This window comes from Camelina sativa, chromosome 1 (genome assembly GCF_000633955.1).
Source record: "Camelina sativa cultivar DH55 chromosome 1, Cs, whole genome shotgun sequence".
Taxonomy (NCBI): domain Eukaryota; kingdom Viridiplantae; phylum Streptophyta; class Magnoliopsida; order Brassicales; family Brassicaceae; genus Camelina; species Camelina sativa.
The window spans coordinates 7098414-7116180 of NC_025685.1; the positions used below are offsets into that span (position 1 = coordinate 7098414).

Sequence of the window (17767 nt, forward strand, 5' to 3'; positions counted from 1 at the left end):
ATGATAGGCTAAAATTAAAGAAGATGAAAATGATTCGAATGGAGTGGGTGAGATTTGTGTTAAAAGCCCATCTTTGTTTAAGGAGTACTGGAATCTTCCAGAAGTGACTAAAGAATCATTTACGGAAGATGGATACTTCAAGACGGGAGATGCTGGTAGAGTGGATGAGGATGGATATTACGTGATTCTAGGACGTAAGCAGAACCAATAAATACATTCAAATACAAATTAAGAGTAGTTTGTGGTTTTCTCTTAATATCTTCTTCTTCTTCTTCTTCTCTGGTAATGATCAGGCAATAGCGCTGACATTATGAAGGTTGGAGGATACAAGTTATCTGCCTTGGAAATCGAATCAACCCTTCTCGAGGTAAACATCCATTTGCGTTTTTTTGGGTCTCTTGAGTATCAGAAGCTATTTTTCTCCTTTGGAGATAGGAAATAGAACTTTAGATTACTAAACTGAAATAATTTGATCTCGTTGAATGAAATCTCTGGGATGTGTTATGCAGCACCCTACGGTTGCAGAATGTTGCGTGTTGGGGTTAACAGACAAAGATTATGGGGAAGCCGTTACTGTGATAATTGTAGCAGAGACAGAAGCAAAGAAGAGAAGAGAAGACGAGTCAAAACCTGTAATGACCTTAGAAGAACTGAGCGGTTGGGCTAAAGACAAGCTTGCACCTTACAAGGTACTCAAAATATGCCAAAATGTTATCCGACAGTCTTGTCAAACTACTTATTTTCTTGCTGATAATATAGTCTTATCTTTTCAGCTACCAACGCGGTTACTAATATGGGAGAGCTTGCCCCGCAACGCCATGGGAAAGGTAGCTATATTTTTCCCCTGAATGAAAATTTGTTTGATGTAATCAAATAAGAGAATCATTCTTAGCTTTTGAAGTAATATTTCGAATTGCAGGTGAACAAGAAAGAGCTAAAGAAATCTCTGGATAATCAAGAATAAATTCTCAGACAACCATGGACTTCTCTGTTACTCATTGTTCTTTGATTCTATTACACATGCATAAATCATTAATCATAAATCATAAATCATAAATCATAAATGTATTTTCCTTTTTTTTTAAAGTATCTGTATAATGATGTACTTGACTAAATAATGTCAAGAGTCAAGACCAAACTATTTGGAAATTAATCTCCATTATACTATATAATATATATTTCTATGTTTAACGTGCTGAACGTAACAATCGTTAAGTGTGAAAAGGAGGATACTGTCGGTAAATCATTAAGGCCGCTAATCATCAGTAATCATTCCACAAACACAAAGGTTATAGTGGTAATTAACTCTAGCGATCGATCCGATCATATATTCGACTTGCAAGTTATTTTGTAACGAGCACGTAAATGAGAGATGGTAGATTCCACGGTCCTTAAAACGACATCATCGTATCTCGAAGAGATAGCAGAAGGCAAGGGCAAAAGCGAGTTCGAGGGATTAATCTTGCAAGGCTTAGAACTCATCCATGTCGGGAAAGGAGTCTTACGATGTAAACTACTCGTCACAGATCGTGTCGCGGTACGTAACAAAACTTACTCATCCATCGAATCGAATCTGAGTTTTTAAATCTTTTTACTAACAATGAAAGATGATTTTTAGGGAGAAGATGGAGCTTGGCACGCCGGAGTGATGACGGCAGTAATGGATTCGATCGGAGCTGCTGCTGTATACTCCACCGGCGACGGACTAAATTCCTCTCTTGATCTTAACTCCTCGTTTTATTCAAGGGCCAAGATTCAAGTTCGCTTTCCTATCACTCATTTTTCTCACGTTTTTGTTATGTTTTATGTATATACATTAGATGAAACATGAAAATTACTAAATTAGGTAAGTGCATTATTACTATTATTAGTAGTAATAATTATACAAATCGCAGGAAACGGTAGAGATAGAAGCAAGAGTGAATGGGAGTAATGGAGGATTAAAATCAGTTGTGATTGAGATCAGAAGAGAAACAAGTGGAGAAATCATAGCCACAGGAAGGTTGTGGATGTCCCCTCTTAGCGTCAAAGTCATACCCAATGTTTCTGCTCTTCTTAGTAAGCTTTGATTTTTCTTTTTCAAAATCTTTTCCCATTACAACACAAAATTACCAATATTGAAAATTTGATTCTCTTCAATCAAATACTAGTATCGTACACACAAATGGCTTTTTTCTTTGTAATAAATTAAGCACACCCATTAATTTAAACATCATCCCTCTACATCCTAAGAAAATCCAAATCCATTATATAAGATAATCTAATTACATACAAATATATAGATATTTTTATAACACACGAACAGTACCATTTGTGATACCATTTCTGGATCTTAGTTTAATTTAATAACTTCCTCTTCTTCTTCTCTCACACCATTAACCTTGTCATTCCTCACCTGATCTACCGTAGGACCATACGACCAGCTACACACAACGTAATAGATAACATTAACGAAGCTCAAGGTCGCTAAAACCCAATAGTAATAGTCGTAGTGACCCTTGTTGATATTATCTTCAATCCAGCTAACGTTTCCCTTCTTTGAGCTACTCTTGACCGCATTTAGGATCACACTAGCCAAGATATTAGCCACCGCCATTCCTAGACCGAACAGCGAAGCAGCTATGCTGGACATGCTTTTAGGGAACTCTGTATAAAAAAATTCTGTTTGTCCTATCCCGGTTAAGGCCTCTGCTAAACCGTGTAACACATACTGTGGTACCAGCCACATCGCTGAGATGTTCACTGTTGCGTCGGCGTTGTTTGCGAGTCCTTGGCTTATCGCGGTTTTCCTTCTGTAATGCTCAACAGTCGCCGAAAGCGCCATTGCTAAGAAGGATATGAATAGCCCTAATCCCATTCTAATCTTGACATTGACCCTAACCGGTCTGCCTTGGATCTTGGAAGCTAAAGGGAGGATCGCACGGTCGTACAGAACGACCCATGAGATTAAGGCTATGATTGTGAACATACCGAAAGATCCAGCTGGGATTTGGAAGGTGGAACCGCTGCTTAAATGTCTGTCCATTGATTTAGCTTGAAGCAACTGAAACGAGTTCTGGCTTACGTTTATCGACATCATTATCCCTGTGGACCATACCGGTATCACCTTGACCAACGCCTTGAGTTCCTCAACTTTGTCCGTTGTGCATAGCCTCCATGGGTTTAAGGCTAAACCATCAGAACCAAGGTCTTCCTCGCGGTTTCTTATGACACAAGCTTTGTTTATAAACCTAAACAATTGCAAGAAAGTGTCAATATAAAAAAAAAACAAAAACATAATCAAGAATTATATATATGAAATGGGATTCCAATTCACCTCAATTTGTCACTTGGAGCTTTGACTTCAGAATCTTTCAAACGATAATAACAGTCGTTGGAGTCATGATGATGAGCCGGCAAACTTAACTTCCTGTTCACGTAAGCTGCAACAGCCACTTGAGCTAAACCAGTGAACAGACTCTTGCTCACGTTGCGTTTAACATAGAGAGGAGAAGCGAAAACAAACAAGAAGCCGGCGAGCAGCATGAGAATCGCGGGTATTCCAAACCCGATTTTCCATCCTAGATGATCTTGAATGTAAACAATGACGGTGAAAGCGATCAAGACAGCAACCGATGAAGAAGCGTAGTACCAACCAAAGAAACTCTCAAGAACTCTCTCGTTCTTTGGATTCTCTTTGTTGTCCAATTGATCAGCACCAAAGGCTAAAGAACATGGCCTGATTCCGCCTGATCCAATCGATATAAGTGCGAATGCGGAATACAAAAGAGCCAATTGTGAAGATGTCGGGGAACTGCAGTTGGTTCCGGCTGTTGCTACACAAGGTGATGGCTTCACTTGCGGTAACATCGCCGTTAGCCATAGAACCACCATACCCTGTAACGTTACGTTTTGATTCAGACTATTTATTAAAACGGTAGTAATAGTAATATCACTAACAATAACATAACACAGTATAAAATCAAAAATTGACCATAGTTCGAATAATAGTTACGTAAAAGAGACGGTATATATACAGTGTGCAGGTTAGATTTTGTCGTTTTACAAAAATAAAAATGTAGTTTTTAATTTCATTCGTAACATGTCTTCAAAGAAAAGTACTTCCAAGAACAAGAATCTAAGTTTTAGATCAGAGAACTATACGTACGTCAATTGGTCACAATCATACGAGAACATTATTATAATTTCTTACGGAAAATGATTGATACTCGAGTTGAATGATTGCTATAGCTAGAGATTTCAAAATCAATTGATGTCACCATGTATGTATATGATAAGGTTTGTTTTTCAAGTGGGTGAGATAAAAAAGGTTTGAGATCAAGAATGGGACGAGTAGTACAAAAACATGGGTCACACCAATCGATATTGCTTTCATGTCTAACACTTATATGTTGGCCAAAAACTAATGTCAAATCCTTAAATGGTGGCAAAATGTGGGTCTACTACGTCAGCTTCACCCATATATATGGACTCATAATATTATATAACTATCAAAAAATTATAAATTCAAGCAGTGTGGGTCTTTCACAATCACAAATTGCCAGAGAAAGGCCATAAACCATAAGGAAAGCAACAAGATTTACAAAAGAATAAAAATGGGATTATTTAATTAATAATGATGATTTAAAATACTTTTATGATGATTATTTAAGACATGTTATTATATAAACCCACATGGGACATATCAGAACACCTGGCTTCGAATTTAATAAAACCGACTTTGATATTTTTATTTTTGTTGATGGACACTCAAAAATATTAAAGAAAAGACAAAGCGGTTTAGTTTACATTCATTGGACAGCAATTTCAGGATAGCACATGCAACATGTGAAACTTTTTGACTCTTAATGGAAAGAGGCTTCTATAGTGCTTAATCGTATCAACTCTTAAAATAGAAATTTCACTGTATATAGATTATATAAGTCCTACTGTACTTAACGCAAATATATATACAGCTATCATTTGAAATGAGACAGGAAACGCACGGTAAAAAAAAAATATTACCAGACCAAAAAATAAAGTCACTATTTCGAGAATTTAAATATATATTTTTTTTTAAAAACTAGTTACAAAAACCTCGTACCATTTAATTTGGCTCTTAATTCTATGACTTGGTTAGATTTTATTGAATCCTCTTTTTGTTGTCGACGCAAGTAAAGTCAAGTTCAATCATCGAAAACTGTCAAACCGGAATTTTAACTCACAATTACCGATGCCAAGTAGGTTCGGTCCAATTATCAGATGCCAAGTAAAGAAAAAATACGGGTTACACACACCACCGCACGATATTATTATTTTCACCCAAATTAGTCTTAAAAACATTCAAGTGTCTGAAATAACAACAACTAACACAGAGTTGAAATCGAACCGGATTAAACCGGGAAAATGAAGAAGAATAAACCGGGGAATTGAGAGAGAGGGGGACGGAAATTACCAGGAAACCGGAGAGAGAAGCAACGGCGATGGTGAGAAAGCGACCCAAATACGAATCTGAGAGGAAAGCTCCAACGAGAGGCAAGAAATTAGTAGCAGCGACCCACATGAACAACACTGTCTGAGCTTTGGCAACTCCCAATCTGTAATCACTCATCAGGTAAAGAATCATGTTCTGTAACAACCCGTAGCTCGCCACTTTCTCGAACGCCTCGTTTCCTTCACCCAGTTTATATATATAACAAGAAGAGAGAATTTAGAATCAAGATTTGGGTTTTGTTAAAGAAAAGAAAAAAAGTGAGAGATGTAATGTTTTTAGTATTTACCAATGATGAAAGGCATAGTGAGAAGACCACCCTTGGCTCTGCTTCTTCTACTACTACTACTTGGTTGAAGCATCTCCTTTGATGAGTCTTTTTGATCCGGAGGGTTCTCCATTATATTACCTTTTCTTCAGCTTAGCTTAGGCGAGAGAGAGAAGAGAGAAGAAGAAGAAGATCTTTGTCTTTGTGAGAGAGAGCTTAAAAGAGTTAATGCGATCTTATTTCAGTTCAGACAGCGAGGAATCTCTGTTTTCTGCGACGAGTGAGCAATAATAAATGGGGCAGAGAGAGAGAGAGAGATATTTAAATATACTTACCATTCTTCTTTTTTCTTAAGCCAAATAAATTAATACTACTACTCTACTTGTATCAATTTTTTAATATAATAAAATTCAACTTATTATCCTAATGGCTTTTGAACTTTTTTTTTGTTCATAGAGTGGAGTTTATCATATTTGCATACGACAATCTTTGGTTTTTTTTTAGTGGGTTTTTCATTCTTAGTTATATATAAACGTCATTTTCCTAATCTAGCTACAAAGAAGTTGATTAATAAATGCCAGGAAAATATGGATAAAGATATGAAAATTAACATATAAAGATGTGTATATATAGATACTTACAAAAAAAAAAAAACACACCAGTACATAGTACATTCAACTTCCAATGTTCCATGTTACTTACGTCAAACATTAAAAGGTAGTGCTATTGACTTATTTTTGAATTACAATCTTTTTTTATCTATTTCTATTTCAAGTCAGCAGAAAATTATGAATTTGATGTTAATAAATGTAATCTTATTTAAATTGACTTTCTAAATTTATTGAGATGTCTTAACTTAATTAAATTTTGATTTGAACACTGGAGTCGTCTTTGTAAGACATCACATTAGTGTTCTAGGTTTTGTAAGGGTTGCTGATCGCACACATGTTTACTTACTAAGTTACTCAAAGAGATAAGCCTATACTTGAAATTATGAGCTCAAAGCTTGCCAAGGGCATATCATTCTTAAAGTAAGGGAATGAATAAAACTTCAATTTTTCTTCTTGACTAGTCACATATTTTCAATAATTCATTATCTTTCTAAAGAAGTCTTCTTCTAATGATCAGGCCTACAAGGCTACAAATAAATAAAGTTCTTCCATCTCTTCAACTTGAAAGGTTTACAAGTGCTAATCACAATCCTGTAACCAAACATGTAAAATAGCTTTCACAAAGCACATCCCATTACCAAAAAGGAAGGGATCAAAATCATAACAAAAGTTTACTAATAATTGAGAAATGGAAAACATCCCATGAGGTTAACAGCTTTTGTTTTGGCTGTCTCTCTTCCTCTTTTCTTGACAAATTGAAACTTTTCTAATTTGATTTCTTTCTTTCATTATAAAGAAATAGAAGAAGATTCATTAAAGTAAGTGCACTCGTATTTTAAAGTTTTTATTTGCTTCACTTTCTCCAAATCACACTAATAAGTCAACATCTCCCCAAAGAGTTGGCCCAAAAAAAAATACTAATGAAATTTGTAGCATACCATAATTTACCACAACCATGTAACAATGTATGACCTTTATTACTTCCTGAATAAACATTAGTACTTTATCTAAGAAGTTTCGGACTTTACGATGTACAGTAGTAGTAACTTCGAATATAGTAAATTAAATTAGTTTTTTCCTCTGCTAATGTCGACTTTTAGACCAAACTCATTACTTATCCCCAAAAGTTTCTCGAATAAAATAGGTTAGACTATGACCATCCATTCCAAATTGACAATTATAGTTTTGATGTGACGAAATCCAAATAGTGACTGCATTAATAACAAACATTCATCAAAATATCTAACGGAAACAAATACTTCTAGATTTTGAGAATATGAAATAGTGTAATGCGTTAATATACAATACTATAAAAATATGTGGATAGAAACTGAAGTATATATGTATACTTATCATTGGTATTTAAATTTGTTAAGGTAACAGCCAAAAATAAATAATATAAGTATATTTTTTTAAATAGATCGTTTAATTAGTTACCATAAAATTATATCATTATCATTGGCTCATTGCAGATCATAAGACTCCTTAATTTAGTAGAACCCAGAAACTAAAAAACAAAAATCATTACCTGAACTTTATTGTGGTCTTTATAGCATCCACATTTAAATACCAAACTCCTGACATTTAAAATAAATCGGAATTAATCAAGACATCAACTATAGAATTCTCCGTTTTATAAACAACAACAAAAAAAATCTCTTAAAATATTTTCTTAAATATATTAAAAAAAAGTGAACAAAAAGCCATAATGATGAAAGTGACATGGTCATTTGCCTTGCACGTGGGTGTTGGATACTCTGCAATCTCCTTTTTGACAAACTTATTAATCTACTACTCATTATGTCATTTCATTATAAAATTGTGTGTGATCATCATAACTAGTTTACTTTCTGATTGTTAAACTACTTTTAGTTATACTCGTTGTAACTTAACACCTACCTTAACACAAAAATCAAACACGAATTGGTTGGCAAAACCGATTTCAAGAAAATCCAAATTCAAACGACACTGCTACATATGGAAGGGAAACTTTATACTAAAACACATAACACATAACACTGTATGTCGATATAACAAAAAGCAGATGCTAACATATTTTGGTTTTTACTATTGGCTTTTCAGCTTTTATGAAGAAAAAAAGAGGCTTGTGAAATAACACAGTCCAAATAGATGTTCACTATGCATATATTTTGGCGAATATTTTAGTTACGACTTACCGAGTGGAAAACATTACAGAATCTTTATTTTGATTATTGATATATAAAAATGGTGTGAATATATGAAGAGATTGTGGACGAAGATAATTCTGGGACAGTTCCAAAAAAAGAAGACTGTAGAGAAATTGGATTTGTCTGAAACACGTTATTATTATTATACAAAGATTGCTTGACTTACACGCCAACCCCTAAAATTTTTCTTCCATTTCTTACTTCAAGAAGGAAAGGTCTATTGAGGTATGTGTCAGGTTTCAGACTTATTTTTTCTTCTCAAATTCAAAGAAAAATAAATATATTTTGTCAGACCTCATTTTTCTCACCTACTCTGCTTTCTTATTCAATGTTTTGGTCTCTATAATTTTTTTTTCTTCTAATTCTGTTCAAAATCCCTTCTCTATTTACACACAAGTTATTTACCAGACTGTCTCCTTCTTCTTCTTGTGTTTATTGGAATTTAGAAGTTGGGGGTTTCTATACTCTTTTTTAGTTGTTTGTTAAATACTCCATGATAAAAATTCGTTGGAAAAATAAAGTCCAGTCTTGGAGAAAAGTTAATGTCGAAATTATTATCAAAAAAATTGTTAGAAAAACAACAACGCGTTTTATTTCACTTACAAATATGTATGTACAAAGGACCCTCTCTTTTCTAGCTCCTACTCTCTTTTTTTCTGTATTTGTTTTTTTTTTAATCTAAATTCATGAACATGCCTTTGATATTTCAACACTCTATTGTCCCCTTTCTTATCATAAGTCAAATCAATCTATTATCCTAAATCTCAAAAAAAAAACTCTTGTCACATTTTTGTATGCACCTTCTATTTTTATCCTCGGAATCAATAATCGTAAATTCAAACGTTAATTCATCCATCATATGGGAAACAAGACATACTATTTTTAAAAATTTAGAAACACTGTTTTAATTGCACATATACTTTGATTCACTATCAAACTGTTAAGGTGAAAATACATTGCCACCAAAAAAAATTACTACTAGTAGTAGTAGTAGACTTTCATTTAATCCATNAGGTTTAAGATGATACAATATATGTGATTCGAATGATCTCAAGCAAATTCTTTGGACCACTCGTGTAAAGTAGGAGTCTTGACGCCTATATTCTTCATGTCAAGAATATTCGCTGATCCAACGGAAGTAACGACAATGTTAGTTCCTTTCTCCGAAGATGACAATGAAGAAAACAAGATTCTAACTAAGGAGATGATTTTGTTAAACCACAAAGACAAAAAAAAAACCCAAAGATTAGTTTTTTACCGGTATGGATCTCTGGTGTTGCAGCAGCTGTGGCATCTGCNAAACGTCACTTCCAAGTATATTATACTCCATTATTAGTCTACACTTTCCCTGCTTGATTTCTTCCTTGAACAATAAATTGTGCATCATTATTATCAGGTACATGCACGCATCAGTAAGTAAAAATGTACTAATTACAAGAAAGAAATAAAAATTCAATGTGAAGTCTCTCTCAACTAACATAATATGATGATGGCTATTAATGTGTTTACTCATTATTATAGAAGTTACGATCGACACAACATTTAAAGTTAAGTGTTCATGGCAAGCTATGTGTCTAAATATTTTGTGGGTTTTCTTTTGAGTGTGGAGAAAATTTACAAGGGAGTCCGTGAAATGATTTACATGGAGTACTAGTGTGAGTAAAAAAATCAAATTGGAATATTACTAGATTAGTGAAAAATCGTAGACTAGGTGATAATTGACCCAAACTTGGAGGGAACAAAGTGGAGATGGGAAAGCAATAAAGGGAGGAGAGGACAATGAGGTGAGGTTAACTATTACCTTCCATTTCTTCTTTACCCCACGTTACCAATACCACCTTTTCTTATCCTCTTTAATCATCAATAGTGTTTATTTATTTATTCTATTTCACAACTATTATTGTTTTGTAACCAAAAAAAAAAAAAAAAACTAACTAACTATTATTGTTTCAAAGCCAATGCATCACTTACTAGCAAAAGATGTGTGTTTTAGATAAAGAAAAGGTTACACATTCGGAATCCAATGATAATTTTCACATTATAGTAAATGTAAGAAGTTAGTTTTTGGGACGGGATACAAAGAAATGAATACAGCAAGAGGAGATTTTATAACTTACAACAACATTATATTTTATTTCTTGAGTTTCTTTCTTCATTACATATACAAACAAGAAAAAGATAGAAGAAAGGTTTAAGATGATACAATATATGTGATTCGAATGATCTCAAGCAAATTCTTTGGACCACTCGTGTAAAGTAGGAGTCTTGACGCCTATATTCTTCATGTCAAGAATATTCGCTGATCCAACGGAAGTAACGACAATGTTAGTTCCTTTCTCCGAAGATGACAATGAAGAAAACAAGATTCTAACTAAGGAGATGATTTTGTTAAACCACAAAGACAAAAAAAAAACCCAAAGATTAGTTTTTTACCGGTATGGATCTCTGGTGTTGCAGCAGCTGTGGCATCTGCGATAACAGTCACATTTGGATAATCCAGCTCCACTGCATCAAAAACCGTTTGCCGGATACAATTCGGTGTTTGAACACCTGCAAAAAAAAAGGGTTACAAAAACAAAAAAAGAGTCCAACAAAAGTTTCATGATAGTGTTAAGACTCTTGAACATACTCACCAGCAATCACTAACTTGCTGACACCAGAAGTTTGCAAGAAGGAATGAAGATTGGTTCCAAAGAAAGCGCTNAAAAAATCAAATTGGAATATTACTAGATTAGTGAAAAATCGTAGACTAGGTGATAATTGACCCAAACTTGGAGGGAACAAAGTGGAGATGGGAAAGCAATAAAGGGAGGAGAGGACAATGAGGTGAGGTTAACTATTACCTTCCATTTCTTCTTTACCCCACGTTACCAATACCACCTTTTCTTATCCTCTTTAATCATCAATAGTGTTTATTTATTTATTCTATTTCACAACTATTATTGTTTTGTAACCAAAAAAAAAAAAAAAAACTAACTAACTATTATTGTTTCAAAGCCAATGCATCACTTACTAGCAAAAGATGTGTGTTTTAGATAAAGAAAAGGTTACACATTCGGAATCCAATGATAATTTTCACATTATAGTAAATGTAAGAAGTTAGTTTTTGGGACGGGATACAAAGAAATGAATACAGCAAGAGGAGATTTTATAACTTACAACAACATTATATTTTATTTCTTGAGTTTCTTTCTTCATTACATATACAAACAAGAAAAAGATAGAAGAAAGGTTTAAGATGATACAATATATGTGATTCGAATGATCTCAAGCAAATTCTTTGGACCACTCGTGTAAAGTAGGAGTCTTGACGCCTATATTCTTCATGTCAAGAATATTCGCTGATCCAACGGAAGTAACGACAATGTTAGTTCCTTTCTCCGAAGATGACAATGAAGAAAACAAGATTCTAACTAAGGAGATGATTTTGTTAAACCACAAAGACAAAAAAAAAACCCAAAGATTAGTTTTTTACCGGTATGGATCTCTGGTGTTGCAGCAGCTGTGGCATCTGCGATAACAGTCACATTTGGATAATCCAGCTCCACTGCATCAAAAACCGTTTGCCGGATACAATTCGGTGTTTGAACACCTGCAAAAAAAAAGGGTTACAAAAACAAAAAAAGAGTCCAACAAAAGTTTCATGATAGTGTTAAGACTCTTGAACATACTCACCAGCAATCACTAACTTGCTGACACCAGAAGTTTGCAAGAAGGAATGAAGATTGGTTCCAAAGAAAGCGCTGAAACGGGTTTTAACTATCTTATAGTCTTCTTCTTCTCTAATGACCAATCCATCTACCAATCTTGCACCTACGGTGCNTTATTTCTTGAGTTTCTTTCTTCATTACATATACAAACAAGAAAAAGATAGAAGAAAGGTTTAAGATGATACAATATATGTGATTCGAATGATCTCAAGCAAATTCTTTGGACCACTCGTGTAAAGTAGGAGTCTTGACGCCTATATTCTTCATGTCAAGAATATTCGCTGATCCAACGGAAGTAACGACAATGTTAGTTCCTTTCTCCGAAGATGACAATGAAGAAAACAAGATTCTAACTAAGGAGATGATTTTGTTAAACCACAAAGACAAAAAAAAAACCCAAAGATTAGTTTTTTACCGGTATGGATCTCTGGTGTTGCAGCAGCTGTGGCATCTGCGATAACAGTCACATTTGGATAATCCAGCTCCACTGCATCAAAAACCGTTTGCCGGATACAATTCGGTGTTTGAACACCTGCAAAAAAAAAGGGTTACAAAAACAAAAAAAGAGTCCAACAAAAGTTTCATGATAGTGTTAAGACTCTTGAACATACTCACCAGCAATCACTAACTTGCTGACACCAGAAGTTTGCAAGAAGGAATGAAGATTGGTTCCAAAGAAAGCGCTGAAACGGGTTTTAACTATCTTATAGTCTTCTTCTTCTCTAATGACCAATCCATCTACCAATCTTGCACCTACGGTGCCTTTAACAGTTGGCCCGACTTTCTCAGAATTGTAGTGATGGCGTCTGAATATTTCAACATCTCTTCCTTGAGGATCATGTTCCCGAACAACCTTAAAAACGATTAAGAAGCTCTCATTTCTCATCAATAGTACTTACTACAGTTGACTTAGAGAAACGATCTTACATATTTAGATTCTGAAAACAGAGCTTGCAAGCTAAATATGAAAAAAACAGAGCTTAGTTTCAGATTGTGCTAACGAATTCTTCTTATTGCAAGACACAACCCTATCATGAGAAAAATGCTATAATTCCATCCATACCATGAGAAATACTACGAGAGATGAGGAGAAAGTACCCAAATCACGAGGATTCCACGCTGCCTTGCGAGTTCTACGACTTTGATAACATTAGCAACTATAGATTTCCCACCTTTCACTTGCATAACAGAACCTTCCTCTATGAAATCGTTCTGCCCACACCAAAAACATTATTTCAACATATACTCCACAAATCCCAAAAACACATACACCAGCAAAACCAAATTACAAGATATTCACATGTTGAGAGACCTGCATATCGATAACGAGTAGAGCCGTGTTCGTCCATCTCTCGGCCATAGTTTCCGAGCAAAGAGATGATTGCTTGAATTGCCAATTCTACTAGATCAATAGGCTCTTTCTCATCTCATTGTAATCATTTAGAGATTCTCGGCCCATGGCTTGTGTCTTCTTGTCCGGCCCAACAATAAAGAAAACACAACCGTCGTCTTTATTCCGGTTTGCTAAACATTTTGCTAAGTTAGTATGTCCAAAACCAAAAAGTCTCCAAGATAATCTAAACCGACTGGTACTCAATCAAGGAACAAGACAAACGTTGCCTACTTAAAATTTAAACCTGCTGAAGCATCATATCACAAGAGAGGTTCACAACCGACCAAGACACTTATCGAAAAGAATCTCCTGTATTAACAAACTTTAGTTTTTTAACTTATAAGAGGAAATTGAAAAATAAGCTACGGTAAATAAAACTCTTCTTTTTGCAGGAATCACAAACACTATGACCCGGGCTTGGATATCTCAAGGTAAACCATTTGGGTATAGCCATTGAACACTGACTTATCCAGCCGACCTAAACCCACTCGTTGGAACAGACGGTGCTTCCCATCTGCTACAATCGGTGGAGTCGAACGAGCAGGGTCATACCGCGATTGATGTGTCAATGACGGTCCTGCAACCGGAGGTAGCTCCCAGTAGACATCGAGAATCGATTCTACGTACCGACTGTTCTGGAAATGCTGATTGTATGAGATTGGCGTGTTCGTGTGGTTAAAATCGTCTCTCATCTCTCCTTTAACTCCCCACCATGTTTCACCTGGTCCACACAGTTCCTCTGTGTCAACTGCTTTTTCCCAGAACTTCTTCCTCTTTGATCTCATCCTGGCTTCATCGCTGTCTTTGAAACAACTGTGTCCGCCTCCTGGAGACACAAAACAATCCATATGAGAACCAATCCAATTCCAAATCCATGTATCTATCATGTAATCTCTTTAAAACCCTCACCTCTTATATATGACTGATCACATATCTGTCTCAGGGAATAGTGATCCCCAGTTCCTGTATCGTAGTTATCCTCGAAAATAAGATGTCGGAAACCAGCTTTCAGTGCTTGCTTTAGCCTGCTCATATGAAAATATGTAAAACAAAATCAGTGAAATTCTTAGCACATGCAATATGGCAAAGAGATGAGAAATGAAAAAAAACTACCTTTTGAGTTCATTCTGATGGTCATCAAAGAAGACAATAACGCGGTTGAGATCAGTTATTCCGTGTTTCCGCAACACAGTCTTCCAATCAACACTTCCGAAATCAACAAAGTCTTTGCCTGCAAAGTACGTGCAGTTTCCATCTACATAGGCAGGTCCCTTTCTTAGATACTTCTCGGGGTGCCTTGGGGTAAGTGAGATCNCAACCGACCAAGACACTTATCGAAAAGAATCTCCTGTATTAACAAACTTTAGTTTTTAACTTATAAGAGGAAATTGTAAAATAAGCTAAGGTAAATAAAACTCTTCTTTTTGCAGGAATCACACATATCTCTATGACCCGGGCTTGGATATCTCAAGGTAAACCATTTGAGTATAGCCATTGAACACTGACTTATCCAGCCGACCTAAACCCACTCGTTGGAACAAACGGTGCCTCCCATCTGCTACGATCGGAGGAGTCGAACGAGCAGGGTCATACCGCGATTGATGCGTCAATGACGGTCCTGCAACCGGAGGTAGCTCCCAGTAGACATCGAGAATCGATTCTACGTACCGACTGTTCTGAAAATGCTGATTGTATGAGATTGGCGTGTTCGTGTGGTTAAAATCGTCTCTCATCTCTCCTTTAACTCCCCACCATGTTTCACCTGGTCCACACAGTTCCTCTGTGTCAACTGCTTTTTCCCAGAACTTCTTCCTCTTTGATCTCATCCTGGCTTCATCGCTGTCTTTGAAACAACTGTGTCCGCCTCCTGGAGACACAAAACAATCCATATGAGAACCAATCCAATTCCAAATCCATGTATCTATCATGTAATCTCTTTAAAACCCTCACCTCTTATATATGACTGATCACATATCTGTCTCAGGGAATAGTGATCCCCAGTTCCTGTATCGTAGTTATCCTCGAAAATAAGATGTCGGAAACCAGCTTTCAGTGCTTGCTTTAGCCTGCTCATATGAAAATATGTAAAACAAAATCAGTGAAATTCTTAGCACATGCAATATGGCAAAGAGATGAGAAATGAAAAAAAACTACCTTTTGAGTTCATTCTGATGGTCATCAAAGAAGACAATAACGCGGTTGAGATCAGTTATTCCGTGTTTCCGCAACACAGTCTTCCAATCAACACTTCCGAAATCAACAAAGTCTTTGCCTGCAAAGTACGTGCAGTTTCCATCTACATAGGCAGGTCCCTTTCTTAGATACTTCTCGGGGTGCCTTGGGGTAAGTGAGATCATAGGTGTATCTGGCATGGCCTGCCGCAGAACCCAAGTGGAGTGTCCCTTAAAAGCACCACTCTCAATCATCAGATCTGGCTTAAGCCAACGGGCCATGAACCATAACCCAAAGCTGTGATCAAAACCCATTCCATACATGTTGTTCTTGATAGGTCGTGTTTCATATATAGGCACAAACTCTTCTAGACCCTTGAGTAAATCTTTGGAGGTCCATTCAACTTCTTTTCCATGTTTCGATCTGCCTTTTGCCAAGGACAAAAATTAAATACTTCCATAGCAACAACAAATTAAACAATGTATTATCTAACACCCTAAAAATCACTCGTAATCAAAGTGTAGATAGAGCAGTTAACGAATGGTTCTTCTCCATTTGATTTGTCTACACACAGCAGAGCCACTACTATCTAGAGACCACTAGAAGCTACAAAGCCTTGAATTCAAATTGAAACCTAGATCAAATCTCACCAGAGCATTTTGAGTAAAAATTCACAATGTCGAACCACAAAACAAATCAACGGTTCAAGAAAGAAAGATCTGGAGTGCTTACACCAAGGAACACCTAGGGCACCAAAGTCCGATTCGAGGCCATCAAGACCGAAGAAGCCGATCCGAGCAGCGGGATCGAAGCGGGAGATGCAGACGAAGCTGTGAGAATGGAAAGCAACGGAGATGAGGAAGAGAAGGACGAGGAAGAGGAGAGCGAGGATGAGACAAGGCCACCACTGATGGCCGATCCGAGAAAGGAAATTGGAAGCAAGGAGGTAGATGTGTGGGCGTTTGGTCTTAGATTCGTCGGTACCGGATTCGCCGGAAGCAGAGAGATCGGCGTCTGAGTGAGGACGGCGAGATGAAAGCGCCCGATCTAGCATCGTCGTTGGAGTTTTCGGGGACTGAGAGTGCCACAGTGATTGCCCATTGCTCATCCCTCCTCTCTCCATTAATATTCTCTTTTCTTTTCTCTCTCTCTCTTTTTGGAGTTTTATCGATTTTTATAATCTAATAAATAACCAATTTCATTTATCCCGGTTTGGTCTTTAATTTAACAATTCAAACCAATTTCATATATCCGCTTATAATGTAGGATCATTTTTTTTATGTTGTTGGGTTCAACAAAGCGGCTAACGATATATATGCGTCGTGACACAGCGCCTATCGCTTACAATCGACTAGACGTTTTTAGGTGGTTTAAATATTTACAATACAAAACATTATATATAAAATTATGTAAAAATATATGTTAGAAGAAATAAATAATAATAATATAAACTAAAATTATTAAAAATACATTTATTTGATTTAGATTAATAACATATGAACATTAATATAAAATTTAAAAATTTAAATATATGTGGTTAAAAATACAAAATATATATTAAAATAATATTATGTGATTTTAGGCGGTGTAAGCGGGTTTTTAGGCGTCTTTTGAGCGCCTACCGTATTATGAATTTGGTGAAAATATTAATTTATTGAGTTTCATTTTTTACTTTCAAGTAAATATGCGATTCGTAATCTTAGGAGTCTCCACAAATTCACAGAAAAGTCGTAACCCGGCTAGAGAGTTACAGAGCTGGACTTGTTCAAATGTCTTGTCTCCGGTTTTGTACAAGAACACCTTCGTCTTCATACGTTCTTCAGTTTCCATCTCGAAATTATCCTTGTATCCAGTGAACGTTACGACGAGATTGTTCCTTTTAGTAAAAGACACGAATTCAACTTCATAACCGTATATCCGATCATGTACAAAGATGAAACTCGAGGTTGAAAGG

General features: G+C 35.8%; 5 protein-coding genes across 10 annotated transcripts in view; 2 read left to right on the top strand and 3 right to left on the bottom strand.

Annotated features, from left to right (window-relative positions):
• LOC104781031 (malonate--CoA ligase) overlaps positions 1-1176 on the top strand; it is a 4966-nt gene extending 3790 nt beyond the window's left edge. The window contains exons 11-15 of one of the 2 annotated variants that reach the window (XM_019246625.1): positions 8-194; positions 294-367; positions 510-689; positions 774-827; positions 920-1176. In XM_019246625.1, coding sequence (XP_019102170.1) covers positions 8-194; positions 294-367; positions 510-689; positions 774-827; positions 920-964 — 540 coding nt within the window. In that variant the 3' untranslated portion in view covers positions 965-1176. The remainder of the gene's footprint in view (positions 1-7; positions 195-293; positions 368-509; positions 690-773; positions 828-919) is intronic. The other variant, XM_010505604.2, reaches the window with a different exon arrangement.
• LOC104781022 lies at positions 1254-2212 on the top strand. The gene is made up of 3 exons (XM_010505592.2): positions 1254-1537; positions 1619-1759; positions 1896-2212. Exons 1-3 carry the CDS (start codon positions 1373-1375, stop codon positions 2067-2069), a joined length of 480 nt encoding a protein of 159 aa, XP_010503894.1. The 5' UTR covers positions 1254-1372; the 3' UTR covers positions 2070-2212.
• Positions 2184-6076, bottom strand: LOC104781039 (protein NRT1/ PTR FAMILY 1.1-like). Its single transcript, XM_010505613.2, has 4 exons — positions 5760-6076; positions 5435-5652; positions 3317-3876; positions 2184-3230 (listed from the first exon to the last, which is right to left on the bottom strand). Exons 1-4 carry the CDS (start codon positions 5869-5871, stop codon positions 2333-2335), a joined length of 1788 nt encoding a protein of 595 aa, XP_010503915.1. The 5' UTR covers positions 5872-6076; the 3' UTR covers positions 2184-2332.
• LOC104781048 (probable inactive nicotinamidase At3g16190) lies at positions 10558-13672 on the bottom strand. 3 transcript variants are annotated; one of them, XM_010505642.2, is made up of 6 exons: positions 13561-13672; positions 13347-13460; positions 12888-13101; positions 11172-11195; positions 10972-11088; positions 10558-10837 (listed from the first exon to the last, which is right to left on the bottom strand). In XM_010505642.2, exons 1-6 carry the CDS (start codon positions 13606-13608, stop codon positions 10764-10766), a joined length of 591 nt encoding a protein of 196 aa, XP_010503944.1. In that variant the 5' UTR covers positions 13609-13672; the 3' UTR covers positions 10558-10763. The 3 variants fall into 3 exon arrangements, with proteins under 3 accessions (XP_010503944.1, XP_010503935.1, XP_010503927.1); XM_010505633.2 differs by lacking the exons at positions 10558-10837; positions 10972-11088; positions 11172-11195 and adding exons at positions 11666-11879; positions 12014-12130; positions 12214-12351 and having other exon boundaries at positions 13002-13101; XM_010505625.2 differs by lacking the exons at positions 10558-10837; positions 10972-11088; positions 11172-11195 and adding exons at positions 12375-12529; positions 12664-12780 and having other exon boundaries at positions 12864-13101.
• Positions 13846-16956, bottom strand: LOC104781064. 3 transcript variants are annotated; one of them, XM_010505669.2, is made up of 5 exons: positions 16546-16956; positions 15979-16240; positions 14755-14937; positions 14551-14666; positions 13846-14467 (listed from the first exon to the last, which is right to left on the bottom strand). In XM_010505669.2, the coding sequence occupies exons 1-5, from the start codon at positions 16934-16936 to the stop codon at positions 14046-14048; spliced, it is 1374 nt and encodes a 457-aa protein (XP_010503971.1). In that variant the 5' UTR covers positions 16937-16956; the 3' UTR covers positions 13846-14045. The 3 variants fall into 3 exon arrangements, with proteins under 3 accessions (XP_010503971.1, XP_010503964.1, XP_010503955.1); XM_010505662.2 differs by having other exon boundaries at positions 14755-14896; positions 15938-16240; XM_010505653.2 differs by lacking the exons at positions 13846-14467; positions 14551-14666; positions 14755-14937 and adding exons at positions 14973-15508; positions 15592-15707 and having other exon boundaries at positions 15796-16240; positions 16546-16936.

Excerpts from the sequence above, each read along its gene's own strand:
- LOC104781022 (XM_010505592.2), top strand. The coding sequence starts at position 1,373 with ATGGTAGATTCCACGGTCCTTAAAACGACATCATCGTATCTCGAAGAG. Across the intron at positions 1,538-1,618 it reads TCGTCACAGATCGTGTCGCG|GGAGAAGATGGAGCTTGGCA; the intron begins GTACGTAACAAA and ends GATGATTTTTAG. Across the intron at positions 1,760-1,895 it reads ATTCAAGGGCCAAGATTCAA|GAAACGGTAGAGATAGAAGC; the intron begins GTTCGCTTTCCT and ends TACAAATCGCAG.
- LOC104781039 (XM_010505613.2), bottom strand. The coding sequence starts at position 5,871 with ATGGAGAACCCTCCGGATCAAAAAGACTCATCAAAGGAGATGCTTCAA. Across the intron at positions 5,653-5,759 it reads CACTATGCCTTTCATCATTG|GAAACGAGGCGTTCGAGAAA; the intron begins GTAAATACTAAA and ends AACTGGGTGAAG. Across the intron at positions 3,877-5,434 it reads CTTCTCTCTCCGGTTTCCTG|GGTATGGTGGTTCTATGGCT; the intron begins GTAATTTCCGTC and ends GTAACGTTACAG.
- LOC104781048 (XM_010505642.2), bottom strand. The coding sequence starts at position 13,608 with ATGGCCGAGAGATGGACGAACACGGCTCTACTCGTTATCGATATGCAG. Across the intron at positions 11,196-12,887 it reads TTCCTTCTTGCAAACTTCTG|GTGTCAGCAAGTTAGTGATT; the intron begins GTGTCAGCAAGT and ends TGCAAACTTCTG. Across the intron at positions 11,089-11,171 it reads CAGCAAGTTAGTGATTGCTG|GTGTTCAAACACCGAATTGT; the intron begins GTGAGTATGTTC and ends TTTTTTTTGCAG.
- LOC104781064 (XM_010505669.2), bottom strand. The coding sequence starts at position 16,936 with ATGGAGAGAGGAGGGATGAGCAATGGGCAATCACTGTGGCACTCTCAG. Across the intron at positions 14,938-15,978 it reads ATGATCTCACTTACCCCAAG|GCACCCCGAGAAGTATCTAA; the intron begins GCACCCCGAGAA and ends ACTTACCCCAAG. Across the intron at positions 14,667-14,754 it reads CATCAGAATGAACTCAAAAG|GCTAAAGCAAGCACTGAAAG; the intron begins GTAGTTTTTTTT and ends TCATATGAGCAG.